The sequence below is a fragment of the Myotis brandtii genome, unplaced genomic scaffold (genome assembly GCF_000412655.1).
Source record: "Myotis brandtii unplaced genomic scaffold, ASM41265v1 scaffold112, whole genome shotgun sequence".
NCBI lineage: Eukaryota > Metazoa > Chordata > Mammalia > Chiroptera > Vespertilionidae > Myotis > Myotis brandtii.
The window spans coordinates 5,649,203-5,672,408 of NW_005353838.1; the positions used below are offsets into that span (position 1 = coordinate 5,649,203).

The window sequence follows — 23,206 nt, forward strand, 5'->3', positions numbered from 1 at the left end:
AAAGGGGCTTACCGAGAACATACTGAGGACTTTGTCATTTTTCTCTTCTTTAGTAGTCAAAAAGGTGTTCCAGAACTAGTCCTAAAAGACCAGAAGGACATTGCTTTAGAAATAACAGTGACGAACAGCCCTTCTGACCCAAAGAACCCCACCCGAGATGGCGACGACGCGCACGAAGCTAAACTCATCGCGACTTTCCCGGACACTCTGACTTACTCCGCATACAGAGAGCTGAAGGCCTTCCCTGTGAGTGCAGTTAGAGACCAGCTGGGAGGGGGAGCCACACTGTGGCAAGGGCCTGTTGTGACCTAGTGTGTTTTTCTGTTGTAGGAGAAACAGCTGAGTTGTGTTGCCAACCAGAATGGCTCACAAGCGGACTGTGAGCTCGGAAATCCTTTTAAAAGAAATTCCAGTGTAGGTCCTGCCTTCCCATATTGAATTTTACTGTTTTAAGTGCCATGATAATGTTGATATGTTTGACCCGTGCTCATGGCTATTTTTATTTTTTAGGTTACTTTTTACTTGATTTTAAGTACAACTGAGGTCACCTTTGATACCACAGATCTGGATATTAATCTGAAGTTGGAAACGTAAGAGTCACTTCAACCTTTCCATTCAGAATTATTTCGTGAAAACACAGCCAGTCAGCGGATTGGCCCTGATCTACCTCATAAAGGAAGTGTAATTGTAGTGAGAAAACTGACTGTTAAAATAAAACCCTATTGTTTCCTTTTCATTTTCAGAACAAGCAATCAAGATAATTTGGCTCCAATTACAGCTTCTGCAAAAGTGGTTATTGAACTGCTTTTATCGGTCTCTGGGTAAGTGTTTGTGTTTAACATAACAAATCAGTGTTTGAAAGAACCACTTACAAGCCTCACTAAAACGGGTGTTTTTTAATTTAACAGAGTTGCCAAACCTTCCCAGGTGTATTTTGGAGGGACCGTCCTTGGTGAGCAAGCTATGAAATCTGAAGATGAAGTGGGAAGTTTGATAGAGTATGAGTTCAGGGTGAGTCCTAGCATGGGTCCTTTTATTACAGATACTGGAAGCTAACACGTGCTGACTAGGGTCTCCAATATGTAATTTTAATAAGTCATATTAATAAATAAGCCTGATAAATGCTCAGTTACTAACACACTGGCTTACAGGGAAAGTCCTGTCCTCCAGAACAGAGAACAACACAGGACTTTGTTCAGAATCCAGTTCCGTTTGCTTTTCTTATCAGAGAGTTTGAATGTCAGTGTGGTATAGAGACAAAGGGACACTTGATCTCCCTGCCCCCCCCACCCCCCCACCCCCAGTCTGTGTAAAAGCAGGAAAATCAAAAAGTGATATTTGGCTTTAGAACAGCAGTTCTCAACCTGTGGGTCGCGACCCCTTTGGGGGTCGAACGACCCTTTCACAGGGGTCGACTAAGACCATCGGGAAATACATATGTAATTACATATTGTTTTTGTGATTAATCACTATACTTTAATTATGTTCAATTTGTAACAATGAAAATGCATCCTGCATATCAGATATTTACATTACGATTCATAACAGTAGTAAAATTACAGTTATGAAGTAGCAATGAAAATAATTTTATGGTTGGGGGTCACCACACATGAGGAACTGTATTAAAGGGTCGCGGCATTGGGAAGGTTGAGAACCACTGCTTTAGAATGTGCTGTGATCCTCCTCCGTTTTAAGGCCATCTCTCTTTCTGCTGTGGCTCATGCCCACTCCCCTTTCCCAAGCCCAGTTTTGTGCTGGGGTATGTGGGTTTGGCATATGCCAGTAAGAAAGACCAATGATTGCTCTGAACCCTTTCACAGTAGGCAAGTACAGCGGCTCGAAGCCCAGGTGATGGCACATAAACGCACGGAACAGAGCTGGCTCCTAGACAGGCGGGTTTTGGATCTTTGTGGCTGAAATCCTGTTCCTGAAAGTATAGTGACCATTGTTGAGGTGAATGACTGAAATAGCAGGAATGAGCTCACCCCTGACTCCAGCAGGGTTGAGGCTGAATTCTCCTCTGTGCGGCTCTTAGCCCGACAGACATGGCTGTGACAGGCGGTGTTGGCTGTGAGGCCTCTGCGGGTGTGGCTGAGAGAGGTCTGGGTTCCGGAGCAGTCCCCCAAACAGGCAGAGGGCTCGTCCCTGACACAGGCACGGGGCTTGTACCTCTTCTAGCTTCTGCTGCAGGAAGTTGCTCCACCTGCAGCGTGGCCTCAGATTTGTGGCTGCCATCAGGGTTTTACTCAGTCTCCCAGGTGCTATCCCACGCCTCCCGAGGGTGGTCCAGGACAGAGGCAGCTTCATTTTTTCAGTCGGTGGGGTTTCCCAGAAGCAGGTGGTTGGTGCACTGCCACGGCCCAGGCCTTATCACCTGCCAAACAGGGTGGTTACAGAGCTAGTCACACGTGACTGTCCCCGGACACGTGGAGAACGGGGTGTATTTGTACCCAATAACCTGTTGCACACTGCAGCTGTTCCTGGGTTGAATGAACCATCATTTCTCTTTGACCTTTTTTTCTTTCCATTTTTATTGACTAGAATCCTTTAAGCACAAATCTCTATTTTGAATACCCTACCTATAGTCTAATTTCGGAGCCTTTGCTTTGATTGTGTGATCATGCCAAGTATTTTGTTTGTTTTCTCTTGGAAATAGGAGCTGCTACTTAATTCTACATCACAATTGCACAGAGATAACGCGTATTGTTTCCTAACAGGTTATTAACTTGGGCAAGCCTCTTAAAAACCTGGGCACAGCAACCTTGAACATCCAGTGGCCAAAAGAAATCAGCAATGGCAAATGGTTGCTTTATTTGGTGAAAGTAGAATCCAAAGGATTGGAAAAGATAGCCTGTGAGCCACCGAGTGAAATAAACTTTCTGAACTTAAAGGTATGTTGGTGGGTTCATCTCACGTCTCCATAGAGAAGAAGGGAGAAGCTGACTTCTGAGGGGGAACCCACTACTTTCCTGAGGAAACCCATGTGCTGGCATGCCGACTCTTCCTTTGGCATCTCAGTTTCTCTCCGATAGTTGTGTTGTAACCAAGCCAGGCTGAGGATTTCTGTGGATAGGAGACCATTATGGTTCCTAAGTCAGGGTCATTCATTGCTTGTTGAGGCAAATGGCATTTTCTGAAGTTGTATGACCTAGCACAGTGATGGCGAACCTCTGACACGCGAACTCATTTTTTTGGTTGATTTTTCTTTGTTAAATGGCATTTAAGTATATAAAATAAATATCAAAAATATAAGTCTTTGTTTTACTATGGTTGCAAATATCAGAAAAATTTCTATATGTGACACGGCACCACAGTTAAGTTAGGGTTTTTCAAAATGCTGACACGCCAAGCTCAAAAGATTCGCCATCACTGACCTAGCATGACAAATAGAAAGGACTGGGACAGGCGGGGAGGTGGGGGTGCAGCCAGTGTTAACTCCCGGTAGAAGAAAACTCATTCCAAAAGATATTGGCACCTTAGCCAGGGACCTCCAAAGCCTTTCATTCTTGTTTCTTAAAACAGTGGATATGTATGAAGTGCTTACTGAGTCTCGGGCACTGTGCTAAACATTCTGTTGGCACTTTCTCATTTCATTCTCCGGCTAGTCCTGTGAGAGTAGCCTTCTTTCCCTCACCATTTCACGGATGAGGAAATGGAAATTCAGAGAGAACTTTCTCAGTCACTCAGCCTCTAAGAGGCAGGTTCAACATTCAGCTCCGCCTGCTTTCAAAGCCGCCACGTGGAACTCTTTCCTCTCCTGCTCCACACGGACACACCTGTTTATCGTTTACACTCCAGTGTGATGGAGGTTGATGTAGTTAGTGAATGTCCGTCTCTTCTATCTTGAATTCTAAGGTGAATGGGTATGATCGGTGTTCATAGTTGGTGGTTTCTAGAATGATCCTTTATTCATCGACTTGGAGAAGTAAGATGCTCCATGATTCCTAATCCTTATTATAAGGGAAGGGCAATTTTAAAACTTCCTACAAGGCTTAGTTTTCAGTACTCTACTCTGGCTAAGTCACATGCTGGTTCTTTTTGCTTCTTTCTCTGTTTGTTCTCGTTCAAGATGGGCTGACTTTTCACCCTGTGTTAGGTACCACCTGGTGGTAGGGATACAGGAATGAGATTTGACCCCTATCTTAGGATGCTCACAGTTCGGTGGGGAGACAGAACAAAGAAAGCCTCTTTCTCTCCCTGGGTTTTAAGGTCAGAGTGGGAATTAATTACCCAAATCAGTAACCTTGAAGTGAGGTAATAACACTTGCAGATTTTTACACTTAAATTATTTCTGCACCTTTGGTGGCAGGAGAAGGGCAAATACTGTGGACTCCGTGAATTTGGCATCATTTGGGAGGGAGTACTCAGGAAGGTGCAAATCATGACAGAATTATGTTAAGTAGAATGATCTGGGATATAATTCCTTTCAGGAGTCCCACAACTCCAGAAGGAAACGGGAAATTGCCGAAAAACAGATTGATGGGAGCAAGAAATTTTCACTATTTGCTGAAAGGAAATACCAGACCCTTGTAAGTATTTCTCAAGAGCTGTGATCTGACGGAGGATTCGGGGAAGGTCTTCCCTGAGCCCTTGCGTTCTAACCCCTGCCTTCCTCTCCTCCCAGAACTGCAGCGTCAACGTGAACTGCGTGAACATCAGGTGCCCGCTGCGGGGGCTGGACAGCAAGGCCTCGGTGCTGCTGCGCTCCAGGTTGTGGAACAGCACGTTTCTAGAGGTGTGGCCGCTGGGAGGCTGTCTCCGGACGCCATCTGCCACCTCCTAGGACATGTCTCACTTCCCTAACGCATTCGCTACCTTTGTCTCCACACAGGAGTACTCTAAAATGAACTACCTGGACATCCTCGTGCGGGCCTCCATTGATGTAACTGCTGCCACCGAGAACATCAAGCTGCCGCACGCAGGCACCCAGGTGAGACGGGCCCCAGTCCGCACTCGGAGCAAAACCCCTGCCCAGGGCCCAGGACGTGCTGCCTTGGCGCTCATTTCACAGCACAGCGACCCTGTCAAGGAGAAATTCCGTAACGTCTTCAGGTGCTGCCACCGCGCGCTGTATTTTAATAGAATCACTGAAGAAAGGAGCGAATCCGGGGCCTCTGGTTCTGCAGTGCACATGGTAGACTTGGGAGCTGCTGCTCGATGGACCCGGTGCACCTCCCCACATCACCGCCAGCCTGGGGACATGAGACCAGATGTGGGGCTCATGGCTCCTCAGTAGAGGCTCTTGTTTCTGGAAGACGATGGAATTAGGGGCCTGGTGCCCAGTCCAGTGGCTGGGTCACAAGTGAAAAGGAGGTTGTTTGGGGCATTGTATGTCCCGAGGGCGTGGAGAGCTGGTGCTGGCGAATGGGATTTGGAGTCTTGGCTGGGATCCTGCTTTGTTTAATAATTGGTAGATTTGTGCAGGTTACTGGTCTCATATCTGGAACTCCTTTCTTTTGAAAACCGAGACATTGTCTCATCTCTAGTCTCATGACACTGATATTTACTGTGATTTCTGAGATACACTAGCTCAGATACCATATTTACGTACACATTTCCTTAGTATTTTAAGAAGTTTTTTGGGTCCTAAAAGTTTTAGCTTCCTTGAAGTGTCAGGATGCCTTTTCTTTTTATTCCTTTACATACCATGGGTTTTAGTTTCATCTTTATCTTGCTTCATCTATTTTTTTCCAGTAGGAAGATTACTTATCTTTTGAGATAGAAGCAAAGGAGGTTGAGTTATTCAGTCTTGTCTTTTAGTCTTAATATTGAAACGTCTTCCCATTGCATTTACTCTAATCCTGGCTTTAAAAAGAAAGAAAAAGAAAAATCCATTTTGTTCCTTTATAACCAAACCAATATTAAGAGTTTTGTGTTCCCTTGTCAGTAAAAGCTTTTAAGACATTGTTATAATAGAGAGAGAGCTGGTCACCTAAGTGAACCAGATTAGATGGTTCTATTTTAGCATCAACTAAATTAAACCCATCCTGGCCTTGGCTGGTGTGGCTCAGTTGGTTGAGTGTCGTCCCGTGCACCGAGAGGTCACCAATTAGATTCCGGTCAGGGCACATGCCCAGAGTGCAGGCTTGATCCCCAGTAGGGGGCGTGCAGGAGGCAGCTGATCGACAGTTCTCTCTTCCTCTCTCTAAAATCAAGAAAAACATGTTTTTAAAAATTAAATCCATCCAGTGAACAAGCACTTATTAAGGACTGTGTGCCTCCCCCTGCACAAATGCTAGAGAAGCAACGTTATTGAATAGGACGCAGGGCCAGCTGCTCAGGATCTGTGGTCTGGGAGAGGGGGAAGCTGGCGGGCACTGAGGATGTAAGCCACAGAAGGGGAGGGGGTTGGTCATTGGTTTACTTACATTCCGCACTTCAGTCCTAAGGAAGTAGGAAGCGAGTGTTTGAGCTGCCGAGAAAAGGAAATACAGGTAAAAAAGTGGACACGTCATGTTTCAGGGGAATGTGATTTTTCCTTTTTTTGGGCTCTGAATTCAGAGAAGAACTTGAGGTGGGTCCTTTTGTCAGGTGGGTTTCTGATAGGAGCAACATTCAATAAAGGGAATGTGTCTGTAATAGAGAGTTTTATAAAAGATACGAAAATTCCTTCATCAGGTGATTTATACTGATACATACTCAGCAGGACTGGAGGGCGTTCGATTGCAGAGTGATTTGGGGAAGCATTTCGCAGTGGGCAGGCTGCTAGGGTCGAAGCACTGCTCGCTGGTGGAATGGAATGGGTCAGCGGAGCTTAAGCCCTTTCTCATTACAGGCACATGAGGGATGAGGTCATTCCCAGGGAAATGCCTCGATTTTAATGAAACAAAAAAAATATTGGTTTTGGAGTTGGAATAGCTTCTACTCACCAGAACCTGTTACTGTCTATCAGTAAAAGTGGGTGTGGCAAGATGAGAAAGGCTCCCCAGAGCTCTGGGAATGGCGGCTCTGGGATGGTCGCCCCTCACCTGATGCTAAGGCCGGCGCTTCCTTCTTCCTAATCCCAGCTGGAGGGTGCCTGTCCTCAGACAAAAACCAAAAACCCTTCCGTTGACAATGGAGGTAAACAAACAATAAAGTCTCGCTCACTGGCCTCTCACCTCCCTGGTCCCCAGCGAGGCCTTGCACAGACTGGGTGCCCTTTAAATGGGGAGCCCAGCCCCTGCCTTCGGTCCTGGTCCTCGCACGCGGTCTTTGTCCAGTGAGTTGTTTTGCAGTTCCAAGGTTCCAAGTTCTGGTTACCATGTTAGCCAGACTCGGGGGCTTAGCACTCTCACCTGGATTCCCCCTGCCCGTCCTGCCCCCCTAGGCTGCAAAGTCAGAAGTTACCTTGTTCAGCCAGGGTGCTGTTGGATTGCAGCCTTTTGTGGGAGCGAGTCCCCCCTACGATCGGCTGTTTAAAGGGCTTTGGTGTACAGTGTGGTTATAATAAGGTTGATTCTCCTGGGCATAGACCAGACTCCACTCTCCACCGCCAGTTTTATCAGAACTTACTCTTACAAATAGGAATGGCTCTTCCAGATTGCCACCTGGCCCCCAAGGACACACTGTGCGCCTTTGCTGTGCTGGATACAAGGGAAGCAAAGGCCAGTGGGCTTCAGCACAGGCTAGTTGAGATGATCTTTCTGTCTAGTTTAGACTAGTCAGTTTACAGGTCGCATCCACTGTATTATTCTTCACTGGTCTCTCCTCATTCTTTCTTCCCTCCTTTATGGCTCACCTGTGTTAGAACCAGTAACCTGAAGGAAGGGTTGTTTTTTCCTAACAGCTGGGACACCAGTGGGAGGAAGGGCGGTGAGGGGAAGTGAGCTCTGAGGTCCCCTCTGTGGCTGGGAGCTAGAGTGAAACCTCACTGAGAGCAAAACAGGAAACCAGGGCGCCGATAAGGTGTTTACCGCTGCCGCTACAGGCAGTCTAGCTGGCTGGGAACTCTGAATGTGGTCCTTCCCACTAAATGTTTAAAGAAAAGCAGTTCTCTTACTTTTTAAGTATTTTCTGAATCAAATGGGACGGATAGGTGTTTTCTAGTATAAGTAGAAAGGGAAGTACTTCAATGAAGAGATTAAAAAAAAGAATTATAACTTAGAAATATTGGAGCACAGTGTAGACACATTTTTAGGCAGCACTTAGTGTTCAATACGCATGTAGAATATTTGACTAAAATACTTCTCAGAAGTTAAATGCCCCCTCTTAAGTTTTGTTTACTCTTTATTCTCTTACCTCCGAAATAGCAGAAATTATAAAGTGGTCAAATTCCAATCAGTATAGTTTACAAAATCATATGTGTAGCCATCACCTGGTCTTCTGGCATCACAAAAATTCACTTGAATTGTAAACTCACATTAACCAAGTTGTTGTGAATTTCCATGAGCAACTTCTTAGCTTTCTAAATGAACACTATTTCTATTTAATTGGTATTTGCCAACTATCAATGAATCCAGGGTCTAAACTATCCACACATATTGTTGTAGAAGATGGCACCAAGCCATTTTAGGATATTTCTAGGGTCCTTAGTTTGCTATCCTAAGGGAAAGTTAAAATGGTACTGATACTGTTATAATTAACCCAGTTTTTAGTTAATTAACAGGAAAGGAGCAAAGGGAAGGCCAGATAATGTAGGCAAGCCATTCGTGCCAGAAAGCTGAAGTTTTACACTCTTCTGGTCTGTTCCCTGCAGATCCTGGGGAAAGGGACTGGGCAAAGAAAGAATAAACCCATGCCCAGGAAGGTCTGGGAGTAGGTCACTGGCCATAATAGGCGTGGCCACTGCAAGGGTGTGATATCTGAGAAACATAAGCTCCTGAACAAAGGGAGTTCCTGCTCCTGGCCCTCTTGCTCTCTCGGGACTCTTGTTGTAGGGGGTGTGCTCTCATGCTCTGCACTCACCCACATGGCCCACAGCCATGTCCACCCCACACACAATGGACTAATGGAAGACAGGTGACACCAGGTGACTGGTGCTATGCCAGACTTAACTCCACATGGAAAGAAACTGGACACTGGCTTTGCTTCCAGCTCTGCTGACCAGCTACACCTTTTCCAGGACTGGTTTAAGGGAAATGGGACTTTTGAAACCCAGGGATAGAACTTCACACAAGTAAGAATCTCCCATTCTCCCATGCGAGTCTTAGAAAGCTCTTTTTCTCAAGATCACGTAAGATCCCCTCTTCTGCTAGCAACAGGGAAATTCCACCCATCCAATTCTCCAATGACAGCGTCAGTCATGCAGCTCCATCCCCGTTTTTATATTTCACAACATCTTTAAAATCTGAGTGACAAATGTAGGCTAATTGTGCCTAAACTGGCCCTGTTGTTTTCATCGCTGAAAACTAATTTTTAAAAAGTGTGATCGTTCTCAAAAAGCTACCAGGTTGTAAAGATGAAACAGATTTGGCTGCGTATTGATAACTTGCAACTTGATGTTGAATGATGATTTATTATACAATTTATCTACTTTCGTTGGCAAAGAAATACAGACGTTGTCAAAACATAAGCCAGCATTTTCCAGGTTCTAGGAAAGAAGCAATAGTCCATTAATAAAAGAGAGGGTCTTGCATCAAAAAGACATGTCATCCTTCCACAGGCTGCATTGTCCAAAGTGTGTCTGGACAGATTCCTGGTGTCAACTGTCTTCCTGTTTTGTAATCGTGTTGTTCTCTTGTGTGGCCATAGGTTCGTGTGACTGTGTTTCCCTCCAAGACGGCAGCTCAGCACTCGGGAGTTCCTTGGTGGGTCATCCTCGTGGCCATTCTTGCTGGGATTTTGATGCTTGCTCTATTAGTTCTTTTATTATGGAAGGTAAGTGATACCTGGCATTTGAATTTCGTGATTATAAACTTTATTTCTTGTTTTAAAAAAAGTGAATTCACACTAATAGTGTGTGTGAATATATAAATTATTATGTAATTTCTTTTCATTGATTCCTCTTCCCTTCCCAACATTTTATTATGAAACTTCTAACAGCAAACTTGAAATTTTACAATAAATACCTGCACATCTATCTAATACTTTGTGTTTAAAGATATATTATTTATACAGTATAAGAAGTTTCTTAGAGGTATAAATTTTGGTGTTTTTCACATATAAGTTAGCATCTTTGGCAAGTAACAATTTTTAAAATATTACTACTTTATCATTTTCCTCATCTATGATCAGATCATTTTCTAAATCTAAGCCAAATTTTTGGGTATCACATTAATCTGAATCTGTATTCCTATTAATTTCAACTGCAAAGTAATGTTCATGGCTGCAATTGGGGTTTCTTATCATTATAGCCAGGTTGGGATTATGAAATTAATGAATAACTCCATCTCAAGGGGGTCATGATAGCCTACATCAAACATGAGGAAGATTGGGTTCAACATGGTGTTCTTCATTAGAATTGGTCCTGCAAATAAAATGTAATATCTTTCCCCTGCTTCCTACTAGTAAGTAATTTACATTACCAGAAAGTGGGTGTGAGATGGATGCAAATTTTGTTGCCAGAGATTATGACCTATAGATTTTGGATTTATTCTCAGTAATGGAGGTCCACAGTCGCTTATCAAATTGCCAAAAAAAAAAAACCCACCTCTGAAAATTGAAAGTTTGTAATGATTTATTTGGCAGAAAACTTGACATGATGTGAAGAGGAGAGGCTATTGATAATCTTTAGCCCTTATGCATTAATTTCACTGCATAAATATTAATGTATTTGTTACAGTGGCATTATGTATGCAGAATGTTGCTTATTTATTTATTTATTTTAATATATTTTTATTGATTTCAGAGAGGAAGAGGGAGAGAGATAGAAACATCAATCAGAGAGAATCATTGATTAGCTTCCTCCTACATGTCCCACACTGGGGATCGAGCCTGCATCCCTGGGCATGTGCTCTGACCGGAAATCAAACCATAACCTCCTGGTTCATAATCGACACTCAACCATTGAGCAATGGGTTGAGAGTTGAGAAATCCAAGCTTTATAATCCTGGGCAAATCATTTCACCTCCTTGGGATACTGGGTTGCCTTAGCTGTTAATAAGTGGGTTAGATTAGATGATCTCATTGGTTCTTTCTTTTTTTTGTAAGTTCTAAAGTATTCCAACTTACAAATTGGAACTCTAAATATCTACAACCCTTGCATGAAAATCATTTTTATAACTTTATAGACACTCTTCTTTTTGAAACTGAACTGTTCGTTTTTATAAGTTTAAAGTCATAGAATTTTAGGGCCAGAAAGGACTTTAGTTCAGTGCCCTTTAAGTTGGATTTTGCACATCCATCCACAGAGGTGCCACAACTAAGTAGGTGAGGCTAAGACCAACATCCCCCTAAATTGTATCTGCTTTAAATATTGGGGTTCTACATAGGATTTTTTTTTTGGAGGTAAGAGAGGAAAGTCCTCCAGGCTGTTCCAGTCGCCTTCATTTTGCAAATTAAGATGCTCATGCCCATGGATATTATATAGGCTGCCAAGTTGGAGACAGGACTGGGGCTCTTGGTTCCCTAAGTTTATTAGGAGTGTTCACAGGTATTTAGTCACAAATAAATATCAAGATACATTGTCCAAATCAACACTGCCCAGTAAAACTTTGTCATAGTGGAATTGTTCTGAGGCTGTACTATCCAATATGGCAGCCACTAGTCACATGTGGCTGTTGAGCTCTTGGAATATGGCTAGTGCAACCGAGGTATTGACTTTTTTAAAAAAATATATTTTATTGATTTTTTACAGAGAGGGAGAGGGATAGAGAGTTAGAAACATCGATCAGCTGCCTCCTGCACACCCCCTATTGGGGATGTGCCCGCAACTAAGGTACATGCCCTTGACCGGAATCGAACCTGGAACCCTTCAGTCCTCAGGCCAATGCTCTATCCACTGAGCCAAACCGGTTAGGGCTAACTTTTAAATTTAATTTAATTTAAATCTGAATAGCAACGTGTAGTCAGTTGGTAGCTACCATATTGTACAAAGCAGATCTGGAGTTTTACCTTCATGAGTTGCCAGACCCAGAAGCAGAATTTTTCAGAAGGGCAGAGATTTATTCGACCAAGTTATATTTCGGAGGGCAGATCCATGGCCTTATGAACTAGATTAAAGTAAATAGAGAAAATTCTCATTGTTGAATGGAGGAAATTATAGTAGAAAGTGGAATTATATTTTAATAGTCATTTAGAGTACCTAACCTTACATGGTGGCCCAGAATTTGGAAAACTGACTATAATCATTCTTTCATGATGGTTTATTTATATTCTGATTCACCCCACCAATCCAGAGGCCTCAAATAGATGGCATTTTTACTTGAAAAGCAGAAAAATACAGTATCTCTCTGTTTTATTTGGATTTGTGCTATCTACCTATTTTAAGGTCCATATCTTCCTGTAAGAAAAAAACCACCCAAACCTAAAATCAGATGTGCATGCATTTTCCCTTTTAGGATGATTTTTGTCTTCGTGATTTCTGTTACAAATAGAAAAATCAATTAGCTGACTAATGTCATCCATATAAATGTTTGACCGGAGACCCATGGTAATAGAGTTGGGTTGATTGCTGTCCGAAAGTAACACAGTGCAGTGGCTGTTCACTTTTGGTTGATCCATTAGTGTGGTCTCTTTGTAAACGCACTATGAATAGAAAACAGGTTAAAATCTGAGATTTTCTTTTGTCTAGTTCTTCACAGAACTGCGAAACTGACTAAATACCTTGCTTCCTTGTAGTGTGGCTTCTTCAAGAGAAATAAGAAAGATCATTATGATGCCACATATCACAAGGCTGAGATCCATGCTCAGCCATCTGATAAAGAAAGGCTTACTTCTGATGCATAGTAGTGATCTACTTCTGTAATTGGTAATTGATCAATGTTTTTTTAATTGCTAGCTGTGGGACCTGCTGTGGTTGTGGTGGCTAACTTTCAAAGCAACAGCTTGCTATGTGTGTCCCATTAACAGATGTTTCCAAATGTCCACACTGGCTTGCCCTGCTTGGAATGGTTTTATTTATGTCACTTGAAAGCTATTTTGTTTTGTTTTAAATGCACAGAGTCATTTGTTGCAGGTGAGTTGTTTTGTGTTGTGGTTAAACATCACCCATAGCAATGAAGAAACTGAAATCTGTATACACACAGAAGGAGGCTTCATAGCCCCGTTTGCCACATAGTGTTCATTTAGTATGCAGCATCCCATGGAATTTCGAAGGTGCATGAGAAATCATCCCCGATTTCTTGTCCATTTTGGAATTTCCTACCGATGGACGCTTGTGTTGACTGCCTCATTAACCTTTTGCATGTTGGAAACATGGTGTTTCTCTGGGTGAGAGGACTTTCTCACTGTCATCTTTTGTATCTCCTTGCTATAAAGATGGGGGGAGGCTTGGAATGCTTTTATTGTTGCTCAGATATTGTTCTATGCTAGCTCAGCATGCACCTTCCTTTCCTGCATATCTACCTCAGGTCAAAGACCATTGCAGCAAACTGTGACCATTGGCATGATGGACATTGCGGCCAATTTCAGAAGGCAGTTCTTTACCAAAGTGTTACCTTCAATATCCAAAATTTAGTATAAAAATGCTCTGGACAGTTTTTATTTCAATGGACTTTGACCTTGTTTCATAGTCTTGAGATTCGATTCCACCTTGGGATTCAATTGATTTTAAGTTCATGTTTTGTTTCTCTTATTTGTAAACCCATGGAAACAGGAATTGGTGATGATTCCTTTTTCCATTCCTGTGGGCGTGAGAGGATAGAATTACTCCGACAGTCCCTTTCCATGGCACTGTCACAGTGAATCCCAGCATCTCCCTTTAATTGTTGCATATCACCATTGATTTCCTTCTTTGTTTAAATGGGGCAAGAGCACATTTTGTAATAGGTAGATCTTTTGGCTTTTTTTGCACAGAATAATAAAGGAGTCCATGTTGAAATGGCCTTAGAACAAAACTTCTTGGCCCATTATTCCTGTTGATTCAGTGATAACTGTATATGTAATTTTATTTTGCCCCATGACATTCTGATAACATAAGTTAATTCAATATTAACATTCTGTTCCTGTTGGGTTCATGTAATAAACAAATTAATCAACCATTCCAAGTATCTTCCTCATCCTATTAACTGCATTTTTAAATTGAAAACATCCTTTTTTTTAAAAAAAAGGCACATATATTTCACTCATTTAAAATATTCAATTTGATTTTTAAATATCTAGATATGTTCTCAAGAAAAATCTACTTGGAATCATATTGAATCTTTTTTAAATGAATAAAATATACATTCATTAAAAAAGAACAATTAGGCAGCGCTCTGAAATTCAGTCTGGTGATACTTTCCTTCAGCTCTCTGTTGGTACCTGATTGATTTTATTGCAGGACGGAGTTACTCCCCGATTTACTAATGAAACCGCTTATTGGGAAGCACGGCACTAAGCCCGGGCTGCGTGATTGTCCTTCTCGCTGGGGATGTGTCCCGCAGCCTCGGGGGAGAGAAGACTCTTAAACTGACCCATTCGAACACTGACATGTCCAAACTGCAGCTTGTAAAATATCTGTGACCTGAGTTTCATTTTGTTAGTGGAAGAGGGGCATGAAATAACCTTTGGTTTATGGCCTCTAAAAAAATTGTTCAAAATGATGTTCTCATCTAAAAGTTAGCTCTTTTACAGATAGTATTGGGATTATAAAAAATGGGAGCACTGTTGCATAAACTTAACTTTCTAATCTAAAAGTTAGCTCTTTTACAAATAGTATTGGGATTATAAAAAATGGGAGCACTGTTGCATAAACTTAAATTTCAGTAAGGAGAGAGCTCACATTGTTTCCAAATGTAAAAACAATATGGAAAAAAGAGACTTTCCTAGCAGTTTTACAACTATTTTTCTCTTCCATTTATCCCTACTGGCTGTTAACATCTTCAGCCGGTTAGTTTCTTCTGAAAAGAAAACCATGTCTTTTTTCCTTAGTCCAGAGGTAGGCCGATCCGAACAGAAAGCTTAGATATTCCCGGCTAGTGCACTTGCTTCCCTTGGGATTCCTAAACCTGCTTCTGTTTATCTTTCCCTCTTCTCCAGTGTGGATTCTTCAAACGCTCTAGGTACGATGAAAGCATTCCCCGATACCAAGCTGTAAAGATCCCGAAAGAAGAGCGAGAGATCAGAGATGAAAAATACAACGATCACCTGGAGAAAAAGCAGTGGATCACAAGGTGGAATGAAAATGAAAGCTACTCCTAGGGGCCAGAGGAGCGTCACAGCCCCCAACTGCTTTTTTTATTCCCCAGCTCAGAAATTCAAATGGTTTAAAAAGCCTGATCCCTGACTATTGAGTTCAGACAGACTGCACCATAGTACGAACCGACAGTTTTAACTGCTGTGGACATTGTTACGTAGCCTACGGCTCCTGTTTTGCACAGCCAAATGTAAGACTGTTGGAATGGATTTTTCTTTAACTGCCTTAATTTAACTTTCCCGGTTGCCTTTGTTTTTGGTGTGGCTGACTCACACGTGCCAGGGAAGGCCCCGCCCAGTTGCGCTCATCTGACATCCTCCCGCTAGTGTAACTGGAAGAAGGCGCCCGTGGTCACCGTGTCAGCAGAGTGACTGGCGGTGCTGCCTCTGCAAGCATTCTTCCCAATAGGACTGGAGAACCTGCAAGTTAACTGTCCCCCATCACAAGACAATGCCGTAGGGGTAGCTGTGTTTCCATTTAAAGTGCTATCTTAAATTAAATGTGCAATAGAAGGTGATGTTGCCATCCTGCTATCTTTTTCCATTTCCCAGATGTGTGAATACCTGTTCACACCAAAGACATCCAGGTTTCCTTCTCCCTTTTCACTAAAACACACCGGTGCAACTGACTTGAATGCTAGTTATCCTTATTTGTATATGGTATTTATTTTTTATTTTTTACAAACCATTTTGTTATTGACTAGCGGGCCAAAGATTCTCCAGTTTGTCCTGCAGGTTGGAGTAAGCAATCAGAATTAGAACATGGGAGGTCATTGGTTTGATCTAAAGTATTTACTGCAAAAAGAAAATAATGCTTTATAAATGTACCAGAGAGTTGTTATAATTTACAGATAAATTATTAAAACATCTTCCTTCATGACATCCCTTACCTTGACCCCCTCCCTCCAAACCCAAAAGGTTGGTTTAAGAAATAGGATTAACCGTTAGAAGTTTAATTCTGAACAGACAATGGATATTTTTGAGTTTAGAGCCCTGTGTGACAAATCTGAATTTTATGCTATAACTTTCAGGAACTCTTGGAAAAAAGGGGGTTTATTTCTTGACCTTTCACTGCTGTATATACAGGACTTGAAAGAAATGGTGAGTGCCTATGGTGGATCCAATCCGATCCAGTGGAAGACTACTGAATACCCGATACCAAAAGTCAGATTAGAACATCATGGCTTTTACGTTTTAAATATTATTGGAATCACGTCATGTGAGTCAGAGTTCTATTTTTTTGCTGTGTTTCCTCCCCTATGTATATTCCCCAAATTATTTTAGGACTACTCTAACAAGAACTTTAACTTGTTTTTTAAGTGTAAAAGTGGAGGAGGGGAGGAAGACATTATTCTTCTATACATTCAATAGAGATTGAATAGATATGAAAGCCGGATTTTAAAAAATGACTGTGCTTCAAGATGTTAAGTTATATGGGGAGCAACAGCAAACCAGGTGCTAATTTGTTTGGATGTAATGTAAGCTGTGTCTCATTCTTTTAAAAACAAAATACAGCTATGTACCATTGTTGCTTTGGAGTTTTAATTTTCTTTTCTTTTTGGAAATCTTATACCCTTAAGATACTAAGAACATTACTCTAGTTGTACTTTAGAAATTTCATTCACAAATATTGTTTTCCAAATGATATTTTGTTTACAAAAATTTCTTGAGAACAGGTCATAACAGTGTTTAAAATCTCAGTTTCTTGCTTAGGTAACTTGGAACCCAATGTACTGGCTTCATAGGTTGCTAAGAAGCTGATTTTTGAACATGTTTATAGGCCCTTGTTATAAAGACGAATGTCCTTGGGAAGGGGTGGGGAGGTGGGTGCAAGGGTGGCTCAACAACAAAGAAACAAGAATGTAGTGGTTTTTACGTTTATAGTTGTGAAAAATGTCATCTCAAGTCAAGTCACTGGTCTATTCTCATTTGATACATTTTTATACTAACTAGCATTGTAAAATTATTTCATGATTAGAAAATACCTGTGGATATTTGTATAAAAGTATGAAATAAATTTTTTTATGAAAGTGTTCATTACTTAGTAACACAACATTGTATATGTGAAACACACTCTAAAATTATAAGTAACCTGAATTGCTTTTTTTATTTCATTAAGCCAAACTAAAGTTTTCGATGTTTTTATTTATTCTGAGTGCCCCATATAATCTCAGATCAGCAGAAGCTATTAGTGTGCCCCCACAAATGCGATTGAGGGTTGTCCCCCCGCTTGGCTTTACTGTTCAGTTGATACTCAAAAGAAAATTATCTTAAAGATGGTTTATTCAAGACATCTACACATTGGGAGATGTCTGTTTGCATTGATTCATCTGCTTCAAAGGTTATGCCTGTGAAGGAAAAGGTATTATTTAGCAATGAGGCTATGGCATGAAAAATCAGAGTTCTTATGGCTAAGTTGCTTTCTTAGAACACCTTTTGGATGTGAGAGCAGTCCAGCTGTGACATGTATCATTAAATTGACCACCAAGGACTGATTTAGCAGAGTTGAATGGTCAGGAAAAATAACTTAACCGAAGGATTTTGTTTAGATTGAAGTGGTTTTATGAAACTTCTCTAGCTGGGTTATCACAATTTAATGAATAAAAATAAAGCATATAGCCCTGGCCAGTGGCTGGTGTGGCCCAGTTGGTTGGGCATCATCCTGTGCACTGAAAGGTTGCCAGTTTGGTTCCCAGTCAGGGCACATGCCCAGGTGGTGGGTCTGATCCATGCATGGGTTGTGGGCTCGGTCCCTGATAGGGGGTGTACATGGATGCTCTCACATCCATGTTTCTCTCCCTCTCCCTTCCTCTCTCTAAAAATCAATTTAATTTTTTTTTTAAAAAGAGCCCTCAAACAATGCTGATTTACACAATTAAAAAAATCATTAAAAAAATAAAGCATGTAATAGTGCCCAGACAATACAGCATGCCCTACCTATCCTGAATAAATTTCCAATCTAAAATGTGTTACCTGTCCAGTATATTAGGTAATAGTTTTCCATTATACTTAGTATTATACAGTAAATTTTAGCCTTCTTAATTCTTTGAAGATCAAACAGGTGTTACCAACCAAAGAAATGTGTGATTTGTACTTTTTAATCAAGGGCCAGAGGCTCTGAACCTTTTTTTAGCCACAGTCCCATGGATATATCCAGATTAAATCTCTGTAATAATGTGTAATCACTATAACCATTAAGGATGTCCGTAGCTGTGGTCTGGCTAGGGCTCTGGCATAAATGACCCGGGCTGGAGGTCATGGCAGTGCTGTATATGGCTCCTGTGACTCCACCTCTTTCTCTCCCTCTTGGATGGGAGCATACAGGAATGCCTAGCCGTGGTAATGGTATTACTAGTATAGGGCTATCCTTGGGTCCATTTGCAAACATTGACACTTTGTTGGTTGCAGAGCACTTCCTATTATCTCATATATGAGTCATGCACAGTCATGGCTTATGTTGTGTCCTTGTGGTTGAGAATATTCTAGAATGTAGGGTAGATGTAGGTGGGGAATGCTTTTAATTGTTCAGACTTGGAAAGTAAGCATAAAATTGAACATTCTATCCTAAATGAAAACATCTTAATGAGAAACTGATCTCTAGTACACAACCCACAAAAAGACAACGTGGGAAGACAGACTAGGGTTGTTAGGTTGTTTTGTTTTAAAGGAGGGAAAGAAGGAAATGCTGTAGGTGGCTGGGTTCCACATACAGACGTCCTCAGGGCTGAGAAAACTGAATGTGGAAAAGTTATTTGATCAGCTTGTAGCATAAAGTAAATGATTAAAGGCAGTTCCTCGAATCAAAGGAGAGGGTCCAACTGAGGGGAAGGCAAGGTTCAATGAGATGAAGAAAGTGAACTTGAGAATGATTTCAAAGGAGTGGCTATTGCAAAGAAGCTAGTAGGCGTCTGTTCTGGGAGTTAGTGATGCTTAAATGGCAAGTGAGTATTTCTTGTTCCTCAAAAAACAGGTTTTGTTAACTCAGAAAGACATCCTATCCAGCTGTTAGGATATGTGAGAGTGGTGTGTACTCGTGGCTGGAGCCAGAGGTGTTGCCAACAGACCCATCTAGGAGGAAAGTTATAAAGGGAATTCAAGATTACATCCTCTGACGAAGGATAAGTGAATTGCAAACACAAATCTGAGTAAGAAAACTGTTCCAGCACAGTGCAGGGGTGGGCAGGTGCCCACAAAGGGCAAGCTAACCAGGTAATGGTTGATTACACTGGAGTGAAGGAGTCAGGTGCAATTTTTGCAGCAGTCAGCAAGTTTAAATGCCTCAGTCTTCTCTTCGCCTTTGCCCTGGAGCCATTCCTCAGTCAGGCTGCCTGTGCCAGGGTCACTAAAATGGGCAGAGGCAGACCTGTTGGAGGTCGGATAAAACTTCTCGCACACTGTTCTGGCACATCCACAGAAAATCTGAAATTCCAGGGACAGGGAGTGCTGCTTTCATTTTCTCATGGACCAGCAGATAAATATTTAATTCCTCAATAACCAGCAGATTTGAGTTTTCTGTGAAGACCCTGTCATTGTGAGATGGAGATAGACATGGTTCAATCATTTTCCCTCCAATGTCCAAGGATGTTATTCGGCTCTGGGGATACACATACAAATAAGACACTGGCTCTGACCTTTTAGAGCAGTGGTTCTCAACCTTGGCTGCACATTAGAATCACCTGGGAATCTTTTTAAAATCCTAATTTCTGGGCCTCGTCCTCCGGAAATCAGGATTTTAAAAAGATTCCCAGGTGATTCTAATGTGCAGCCAAGGTTGAGAACCACTGTTTTTAGAGGAAGCTCATATTTAAAACAACAGATGATACTGACAAACAGGTGGATGCAATTTATGTAAGTAGCAGAATTCAAAATCGTGTACTATGATGTCCATTGTTGACAGATAAGGTCAGTACCTGATCTTACATGGGTGGAACTTGTCTTTGGAACCAACACCAATCCCAGAAAAATTGGAGTAGTCATTCTGAACCTGCTCTGCACACCTCAAGAACATTTTTGAAAATCCCAGTGCCCAGACTACATGTCTGACTGAATATCAGAACCTCTGAGGGTGGGACCCAGGTATCAGTGCTGTTTAAGGCTCCCCAAGTGACTCTTAAACTACAGCCAAGTTTGAGAACTGCTTCAGTGGTGTCAGATGGCCTGAATATTTATCGAAAGGGCTCTGCCCACTGTGTGGGAGCGCCCCATTTCTGCTTGCGGTGCCTCTACACTAGTAAGGAGCTGAGAAGGTAGAGGTATATTTGCCATAAGGCTCAAGTCATGCTACCTGGATATAAATTAGCTTCCCCTCTTGGAATATAATCCTGGTGAGTGACTGACACATCGACCCCAGTTTCCTCCATAAAATAGGATTAATAATAGTACCCATCTCATAGGTCCTTGGAGTAAATGAGATCTGGAAGTGTTCATTAAATGTTAGCTATTTTTTAAAAATACGTTTTTACTGATTTTAGAGAGGAAGGGAGAGGGAGTGAGATAGAAACATCAATGATCGGCTGCCTCCTGCATGCCCTCAACCCAAAAGTGCTCTGACTGGGAATTGAACCATGACCTCCTGGTTCATAGGTTGATGCTCAACCATTAAGCCACACCGACCAGGCTAAATGTTAGCTGTTTTTATAGTCTAGTTTTACTTCCTCATTTCACAGATGGGTAAACACAGTTTAAGTTGTCACTGGAACCTTCTGTCTCCTCACTCTTCAAAGTCTATCATGACTTATCAGAGGGTGTGAGAGCTACGATCTGCAAGACTAACTGCCCTTAACTAACTAAACAAACAAAAAAGAGATCCTAACTCTTAAATTTAAACTTCTTATCAATATAGGTCATTTTGTACAAGACTGGCCTTTTTTTCTGTGTTTAAACTCCATCGCAGTACTTACTACAGGGACCATCTGCAGGTTTCGGTTGGGGTCAGAGCACACAGAGTCAGTGTATAGGCATCTTGAGGTTGCTATGTACTGATTCTTGATTTAAAAGGAAAAGAAATGTAAGTATATAAAGCAGATTATTTTTTTTTGAACCCTTTCTCATTCTTTACACACACGATAAAGTCTCCAGACTCCTTCAGTGGGAGGGCAGCCTGCAGTTTCGTCACTTACATCTTTGCTGCTGTGCAGAGGAGGGAATGCTGCTCACAGAGCCCATCCTGTGCTTGAGTTACATCATGTGTGTGAGACCAAAGTTGTCATTGGAAGAGCAGAGTACGAAACCTCCCATTTCTCTTCAACAAAACTCCCTTTTTTTGTTAAAGGCAAAAAAAAAAAAAAAAAAAAAAAGCATTTCCCCTAAGATTGGTGAGCTGTCTGATTCCAGGTGTCCTCAAATTGCTGCTGGAGCTGCAGTTCTAGGGCATTTACCTAACCGAGGAAGCCAGCGCTGGTTAGGAAGTCAGAATCAGCAGAGTGGTTGAGAGCAGTCCTCCTCACACTTTAACATGCCTATGAGTCACCTGGGATCTCGTTAAGATGCAGGTTTTGATTCAGGAAGTCTGGGATACAGCCTGAGAGTCTACATTTCCAACAAGCTCCAGGTGCTGTGATGTTGCTGGTCCATGGATTACGTTTTAGGTAGCAAGGATCTTTGGAGTCAGTTTTGTTCAAGTCCCTGCTCTGCCACTTGCAACTTGGTTGACCTTAGGCAAGTTTACCAACCCTTCATTGTTTAACTTTCTCATCTGTAAAGTGGTACAGGGATAACTAGGATTATAACCTAGGTTTCCAGCCAAAAGATACCATCTTCTCCTTTCTCTAGAACTTCCAATCCCCTAACATCCTCAAACATAATAAAGAGCAACCAGGGCACATTTTAGTTTTTCTTATATCTGAGCATATAGCTTGTACTGTCTTGCCAGGATAGTCTTAGACTACTGTCGTGGGCCATGCTTTCAAGATACCTGCCCTGCTGGAAACAAAAACCGCATTATAGTGAACAACAGAATGGGGAACAATATGCCAGTTCTAGTAAGTGACTCACAGATGTTGGTTGGTCATAGTCACGTCTCTAAATCAGCAACAAAACAAAAAGATTGAGATAAGGTTCAGGCTTACTTTAAGAGTGAAGTGTTTGCAATCTGACATTTCTCAGGTATCAACTATCCAGTTTTTCTTTGCCAGTTCCCATCACAAGCAATCCAGATACTCCTCCCAGCCCTACCTAGTTTGGCTCAGTGGATAGATCGTTGGCCTGTCGACTGAAGGGCTCCAGGTTCGATTCCGGTCAAGGGCATGTGTACATCAGTTACAGGCTCCTCCCTGGCCCAATAAGTCTTGCACCCACCTGACTCCATACATAGTTATTACAATATTATTGATTATATTCTCTGAACTGTACTTTACATGTCTGTGACTATTTTGTAACTGCCAATTTATATTTCTTTTTTTTTAAATTTTTTTTGCCACCATTTATTTATTTATTTATTTGTATTGTTTTATTGCTTAAAGTATTACAAAGAGTATTACCTATGTCTTTTTTCCCCACCCTTGACAATCCCCTGGCCTCCCCTACCCCCCAGTGTCTTATGTCCATTGGTTATGCTTATATGCATGCATATAAGTCCTTCAGTTGATCTCTTACCCCTGAGTGAGATCATGTGGTATTTTTCCTTCATTGACTGGCTTATTTCACTTAGCATAATGCTCTCCAGCTCCATCCATGCCGTTGCAAATTGTAAGAGTTCCTTCTTTTTTACAGCAGCATAGTATTCCATCGTGTAGATGTACCACAGTTTTCTAATCCATTCATCTACTGATGGGCACTTAGGCTGTTTCCAGATCTTAGCTATGGTGAATTGTGCTGCTATGAACATATGGGTGCACATATCCTTTCTGATTGGTGTTTCTGGTTTCTTGGGATATATTCCTAGAAGTGGGATCACAGGGTCAAATGGGAGTTCCATTTCCAGCTTTTTGAGGAAACTCCATACTGTCTTCCATAGTGGCTGCACCAGTCTGCATTCCCACCAGCAGTGCACGAGTGTTCCTTTTTCTCCACA

The 23,206-nt window shown here is 41.8% G+C and overlaps 1 protein-coding gene and 1 long non-coding RNA gene across 6 annotated transcripts in view; one reads left to right on the top strand and one right to left on the bottom strand.

The window, feature by feature from the left end:
* The window catches only part of ITGA6 (integrin, alpha 6), a 69,708-nt gene extending 52,478 nt beyond the window's left edge, over positions 1 to 17,230 (top strand). For 2 of the 5 annotated variants that reach the window (XM_014545919.1, XM_014545933.1), the window contains 11 exons: positions 54 to 246; positions 331 to 414; positions 511 to 590; positions 744 to 821; positions 909 to 1,011; positions 2,718 to 2,891; positions 4,431 to 4,529; positions 4,625 to 4,735; positions 4,832 to 4,930; positions 9,673 to 9,798; positions 15,040 to 17,230. In XM_014545919.1, coding sequence (XP_014401405.1) covers positions 54 to 246; positions 331 to 414; positions 511 to 590; positions 744 to 821; positions 909 to 1,011; positions 2,718 to 2,891; positions 4,431 to 4,529; positions 4,625 to 4,735; positions 4,832 to 4,930; positions 9,673 to 9,798; positions 15,040 to 15,201 — 1,309 coding nt within the window. In that variant the 3' untranslated portion in view covers positions 15,202 to 17,230. Of the gene's footprint in view, positions 1 to 53; positions 247 to 330; positions 415 to 510; positions 591 to 743; positions 822 to 908; positions 1,012 to 2,717; positions 2,892 to 4,430; positions 4,530 to 4,624; positions 4,736 to 4,831; positions 4,931 to 9,672; positions 9,799 to 12,699; positions 12,830 to 15,039 lie in introns of all 5 variants that reach the window. The other 3 variants (XM_014545930.1, XM_005857585.2, XM_014545924.1) reach the window with 3 other exon arrangements.
* LOC106727439 lies at positions 13,942 to 15,033 on the bottom strand. The gene is made up of 2 exons (XR_001363624.1): positions 14,683 to 15,033; positions 13,942 to 14,607 (listed from the first exon to the last, which is right to left on the bottom strand). It is a non-coding gene; the product is annotated as an uncharacterized LOC106727439 (long non-coding RNA).
* Positions 17,231 to 23,206: the final 5,976 nt, after the last annotated feature.